The sequence below is a fragment of the Mobula birostris genome, chromosome 9, assembly GCF_030028105.1.
Source record: "Mobula birostris isolate sMobBir1 chromosome 9, sMobBir1.hap1, whole genome shotgun sequence".
NCBI classification, from domain to species: Eukaryota; Metazoa; Chordata; class Chondrichthyes; order Myliobatiformes; family Myliobatidae; genus Mobula; species Mobula birostris.
Genome location: NC_092378.1, coordinates 113,020,704 through 113,027,029, shown reverse-complemented (window position 1 = coordinate 113,027,029; position 6,326 = coordinate 113,020,704). Strand labels below are relative to the sequence as shown.

Here is a 6,326-nt window from a genome sequence, read left to right as displayed (position 1 = left end):
ACCAGGCCAGGGGATCAATGCTGGTTCAATGAAGAGTGCAGGAGGGCATGCCAAGAACAACACCAGGCATTCCTCAATATGAGGGTCACCCTGGTGAAGCCACAATGCAGGACTACTTGCATGCCAAACACCATAAACAGCAATTAATAGACAGAGCTAAGTGCTCCCACAACCAACAGATCAGATCTAAGGTCTGTAGTCCTGCTACATCCAGCCATGGAGGAGGAGGAGGAGGAGGCTCCACAAATATCCCCATCCTCAATGATAGAGGAGCCCAGCACACCTGTGCAAAAGATAAGGCTGAGGAATTTGCAACAATCTTCAGTCAGAAGTGCTGAGTAGATGATCCAGCTCAGCCTCCTCCAGAAGTCCCCAGCATCCCAGATGTCAGTATCAATCTGATTCACTCCACGTGATATCAAGAAACAGCTGAAAACACCGGGTACTGCAAAGGCTACGAGCCCAGGCAAAATCCCAGCAATAGTCCTAAGACTTGTGTTCCAGAACTTGCTGTGCCACTAGGCAAGTGTCACAAGGTCAGAAGTGGGGATGTTCACAGATGACTGCACAATGTTCTGCACCATTCGTGACTCCTTGGTGAAGCAGTTCATGCCAAAATGCACCTGGACAATATCCAGGCTTTGGCTGACAAGTGCTAAGTAATATTCGAGCCATGTAAATGCTAGGCAAAGATCATCTCCTACACCTCAGGGGCTGTAGCAGCAGAGAAGGCAGCTCCTCACCACCTTCTCAAGGGCAGCTAGGGATGGGCAATAAATGCTGGCTTAGCCAGTATTTATAACGCCAGTAAATGAATTTAAAAATTCTCTCCATTAGCTTGATAGAGTCCTTATAAATTGACTGCACAAATTATCTCCTTCCATCCTGCTTCCTCTAAGGATTTCATTCGATTCTGCAAATTTCTTTGCTCTATCTGTCTGCAGATGAGATTTTCCACACCACCGCCTTCGAGATGTTTTCTTCTTACCTTAACTGTGGCTCTTCCAAAAAAGTCAACAGGGCTCTAAGTTGCAAATCCTCTATTTCTTACATCTGTCCTTACCTCTCTCCTGCTTGGAATAAGGATAAAGCTTCCTTTGTCTTCACATCCATTCTACCAGCATCCCAATTTATTCCATAATTTCCAGGATTTTGCCACCAGGTGCATTTTCCCCTCCCTTTCAGTAGTCCGTAGGTACTGCTCCACTCTCCCATTCAAAAGATTCCCAGCTCCACTCTGCCATTCAGAAAATTCCTTCTCATGCAACCGCAGGGGATGCAATGTTTTCCCTTTTATCTCTTTCTTACTCGCTGTCTAGAGAATCAAATTATCCTTCAGGGTGGGGCAATAATCACTTGCATTTCTTCCAGTTTTGTGTGTTGTATTTTACGCTCAAAGCTTGGTTTCGTCCCGTTCTTGTAACCACTTGTCAAAATGCTTCCTTGCAATCTGCAGGAACATCTCTGTGCTTCTATTCATCGGTCAGTCTAGTTCTCTAGAAAACAAATAAAGTTAGAGACATTGGAATCTCCGGTGGTCGCCCCAAAATTCCAGGCAGTTCAGCAACCCTCATGGAAAGTTTACATTTTGAGCCAGGGCCCCTTCCGAAGAACTGACTTCTCTTGCCGCTGGAGAATGCTTGACTGACTGATTTTACTGGTGGTGACTCTAGTTCTCCTTTCCACTCCCACTTTGATCTCCGAGTTACCCTGCTTCAGCAATGCTTGGTTTGAGCTCTAGAAAAAACATTTCACCTTATGCCTAAGTATATCGCAACCTTGAGATTAATATTAATCTTAACAGTTTCCGGTAGATTACTTTTCGAAGGTGTGATTGTAATTTTTGCTTCAATTTTTCTCCAGTTTTTCCCAACAAAAGGATTAAAAATTTATTTTATTTTGATACCTTTGCTCTGCATCCTATCACATGCACCCATTCCGGTTCTTCTCTCCACACTCGTGTGCAACTTAAAACATCTCTGTCTGTCTTTTCTGTTTTCCGGTTTTGGCGAAGGGCCTAGGACCCGAAAGTTGAGTCCGTCTCTTTCTCTGGAGACGCAGCATGATCTACTGACCAACACACATCAAAGTTGCTGGTGAATGCAGCAGGCCAGGCAGCATCCCTAGGAAGAGGTACAGTCGACGTCTCAGGCTGAGATCCTTCGTCCTGACGAAGAGTCTGGGCCTGAAACGTCGACTGTACCTCTTCCTAGAGATGCTGCCTAGCCTGCTGCGTTCACCAGCAACTTTGATGTGTGTTGCTTGAATTTCCAGCATCTGCAGAATTCCTGTTGTTTATGATCTACTGACCACTTCCTTCTCTGCCTTTCCTAGTAAATGTATTATCAAAGTATATTTGAGCAAGGCACTTAACCACGCATTGCTCTGCAACGACACCGGTACCAAGCTGTATCAGCCCTAGTGCCCTTTCCTTGGACAACATCGGTGGCGTGGAGAGGGGAGACTTGCAGCATGGGCAACTGCCTGTCTTCCATTCAAACTTGTCCAGGCCTGCGCCCTGGAAACCTTCCAAGGCGCAAATCCATGGTCTCATGAGACTAACGGATGCCTATATATATATATATATCAAAGTATGTATATGTCTCTATATACTTCCCCAAGATTAATTTTCTTCCAGACATTCACAGTAGAACAAAAAGAATACAACAGGATCAATGAAAACTACACACAAAGGCTGACAAACAACCAATGTGCAAAAGAAAACAAACTGTGCAAAGACAATAAATACAATAAATAGATAACAATGAGAATATGTATTGTAGAGTCCTTGGAAGCGAGTCCATAGGTTTTGTTCAGTGTTGTGGTGAGCGAAGTTACCCAGCTGGTTCAGGATCTTGATAGCTGAAAGGTAATAAATGTTTCTGAACTTGGTGGTGTGGGACCTAAGGCTCCTGTACCTCCTTCACTGCAGTAGCAGCGAGAAGAGAGCGTGGCCGAGACGGTGGGCGTTCTTGATGGTGGATACAGCTTTGTCGTGTCAAATGTGCTCAACGGTGGGGAGGCCTTTTGCTGAGATGGACATCTCTCATATGGCCCAGCGCTTGCAGTTGTCTTCCTCCCGCTACTTAAATCCAAAAACTATTTAAATCCGGTCTGCCAGCGTTGGTTCCCATTGCTCCGTTCCACTTCGCTACGTGCGCTCTACCTGGCGAGTGGCTGGCTGTAGCATTGCTCCTCCTTCATTCTTAAAGTTTGCGGGTGGAGGTTTGTTTCCTGGGTTTCTATAGCTACGACACGGCTGCTACAACCTTTTGGTAATTATTTCCCGGGTTCTAATGTCGGATTTAATATATCCGTGCTGCCGCTTCTGAGCGCCTTTCGCTTTAGACACTTAAAGTATATCTTAAGAGTAGTTGGCACATTGATTCAGCTGATACCACCAAGAAGTTCCCGGACGTGTCAATGGTCACCCCAAAATTCCCGGGAAAGCGAAAACTGCGTGCCAGGAAACATGGAACGTAACCAGCGAATATGCTCCAAGCATTCGGGGTGACATTCACAACCAGAAGAGGAGAGTCTGAAAGTTGAGATCCTGGCCAAAAACAATGAACGATATTTGCTGGAAGTAGTGTGGGAAATTAAATCTCTGCAGCCATGAAGGAGCTGGGAGGAGAGTCGCGGATTTATCACCAGCTCACGGTGAGCAATAACGTGTGCGGCTGGGTAGAATCAAAGTTAAATTCTTGCCATTGAACGCCATCCTTGTTTCTAAATCTGTTCAGAGTAAGCTGCTGTAATTAAAAACTGAAAACTGGCTGGTTGTTTGGCTACATGTTCTTTTCCAAACGAAACAGCCCTGAAGCGAAAAGTTGGCGTTAGGGTTAGAGTCAAGGGTAGCTTGATATGCTTCATGATAAGAAGTGACTGGAGAGTCAGGAGAATAAGCAGAGCGAGATCATACAGTAAAATCACCAGGATTTTGAATTGCTGGGAAGAAGGTAAAGAGAAACAGACTGCTGTGTCTTGCTCTTGCAGACAACATTCATTGACCCAAATTCGGCCTCTATGATTTTTTTTCGTAAACTGTATGTTTACTACTATTTTATATGTGCTTTAGGTGCCTTGTGCTTTGTTCAACTGTTGATACCTTGTTTTGCACCAAGTTCCAAGTTGTGTTTGACGTATTTCATGGGTATTCATGTTATGGTTGAATGACAATTCAAATTGAACTTGATCTTGGAAAGTAGGAGAGAACCACTTTGCTCTTCAGACCTGCTCTACCATTCAAAGTGATCATGATCAATCATTTAAATTCAGTAGCTTGTTCTTGCTTTTTGCACATCTCAGTACACCTTTAGTCCTTAGAGCTATGGTACATTGCACTCCTTGTCGAGAGTTCTGTCGATTCACCAATCTGTGGGAGAAGACATTTCTCCTTATCTCACCATCAGGAACATCTTTCCTCTGCTTTGTTGACTAGTCCTTAAAGTTTATGATAAATTTCAGTAAGGTCCCCTCTTATTCTAAGTCATCATTCCAATTTTTCCTGGCGATTCAGTCCCACCATCTTACGAATCAGTCTGGTTTAATATCTACATGCTCAAGCTTTTAAGTCCGCTGCAAGTCATCCCTACAATCGTCAAGATCCTTTTCTGTAGTGAATACTGAAGCGAAGTATTCATTAAGTACCTCTGCCATCTCCTCCAGTTCCATACATACTCTTCCATTGTCACACTTGATTGGTCCTATTCTCTCACGTCTTACCCTCTTGCTCTTCACATACTTGTTGAATGCCTTGGGTTTCCTTAATCCTGTCCGCCAACACCTTCTCATGGCCCCTTCTGGCTCTCCTAATTTCATTCTTAAGATCCTTCCTGCTAGCCTTATAATCTTCTAGATCTCTATCATTACCTAGTTTTTTTGAACCTTTCATAAGCTATTCTTTTCTTCTTGACCAGATTTACAATATCCTTTGCAATCCACGGTTCCCGTCCCTACCGTACTTTCCCTGTCTCATTGGAATATATCTACGCAGAACCCCACGCAAGTATCCCCTGAATATTTGCCACGTTTCTTCCGTACATTTTCCTGAGAGCATCTGTTTCCAACTTATGCTTCCAAGTTCCTGCCTGATAGCCTCATATTTCCCCTTACTCCAATTAAACATTTCCCTACCTTGTCTGTTCCTATCCCACTCCAATGCTATGGTAAAGGAGATAGAATTGTGATCACTATCTCCAAAATGCCCTCCCACTGAAAGAACTGATACCTGACCAGATTCTTTTCCCAATACCAGATCAAGTATGGTCTCTCCTCTTGTAGGCTTATCTACATATTGTGTCAAGAAACCTTCCTGAACACACCTAACAAACTCCACCTCATCTAAACCCCTCACTCTAGGGACATGACAATATTTGGGAAATTAAAGTCTCCCACCACAACAACCCTGTTATTGTTACCCCTTTCCAGAATCTGTCTCCCTATCTGCTCCTCTAGGTCACTGTTATATTGGGTGGTCTGTAAAAAACACCCAGTAGAGTTATTGACCCCTTCCTATTCCTAACTTCCACCCACAAAGACTCCGTAGACAACCTCTCCATGACTTCCTCCTTTTCAGCAGCCATGACACTATCTCTGATCAACAGTGCCGTTCCACGCCCCACCTCTTTTGCCTCCCTTCCTGTCCTTTCTGAAACATCTAAAGCCTGGCTCTTGAAGTAGCCATTCCTGCCCCTGCACCATCCAAGTCTCTGTAATGCCCACAACATCATAGCTCCAAGTGCTGATCCTCGCTCTAAGCTCATCCGCTTTGTTCATAACACTCCTCGCATTAAAATAGACACATTTCAAACCCCTCTGCGCCCTGCTCACCATTCTTACCCAGCTTTGTGTCATTGCCATATCTGGAGATATTGAGTTTAATTCCTTCATCTAAATCATCAGTATAAATTGTGAAGTTATGATCCCAGCAGTGAAACTTGTATTACTCCACTTGTTATTGCCTGCCACCCACAAAAGAATGCATTTACTTCAGCTGTTTTCTGTCCATTAATCCATTTCGTATTACTGTCAACATGTTAACTCCTATCTCATAGGCTTTAATTCTGTGCACTGATCTCTTACATGGCACCCTGTCAAAGTCCTTTAAAAGTCCAAATACACTACATCCACCAGTTCTGTTCCTTCCATTCTACAAGATACATTCTCAAAAAATTCCAGTAAGTTTGTCAAGCATGATTTCCCTTTTGCAAATGTATGCTGACTTTGACAAACGCAGCCACTGTTTCCAAACACTCTGCTATTAAATCTTTAATAATGGGCTCTGGCATTTTTCCCACTGCCAATGTCAGGTCAACTGCAATATT

The 6,326-nt window shown here is 43.8% G+C and overlaps 1 protein-coding gene across 2 annotated transcripts in view; it reads left to right on the top strand.

Moving 5' to 3' along the window:
• The first annotated feature begins 3,218 nt into the window (after positions 1 to 3,218).
• The window catches only part of LOC140202973 (kinesin-like protein KIF19), a 170,880-nt gene continuing 167,772 nt past the window's right edge, over positions 3,219 to 6,326 (top strand). The window contains exon 1 of one of the 2 annotated variants that reach the window (XM_072268623.1): positions 3,219 to 3,660. In XM_072268623.1, the coding sequence (XP_072124724.1) occupies positions 3,616 to 3,660 (45 nt within the window). In that variant the 5' untranslated portion in view covers positions 3,219 to 3,615. The remainder of the gene's footprint in view (positions 3,661 to 6,326) is intronic. The other variant, XM_072268622.1, reaches the window with a different exon arrangement.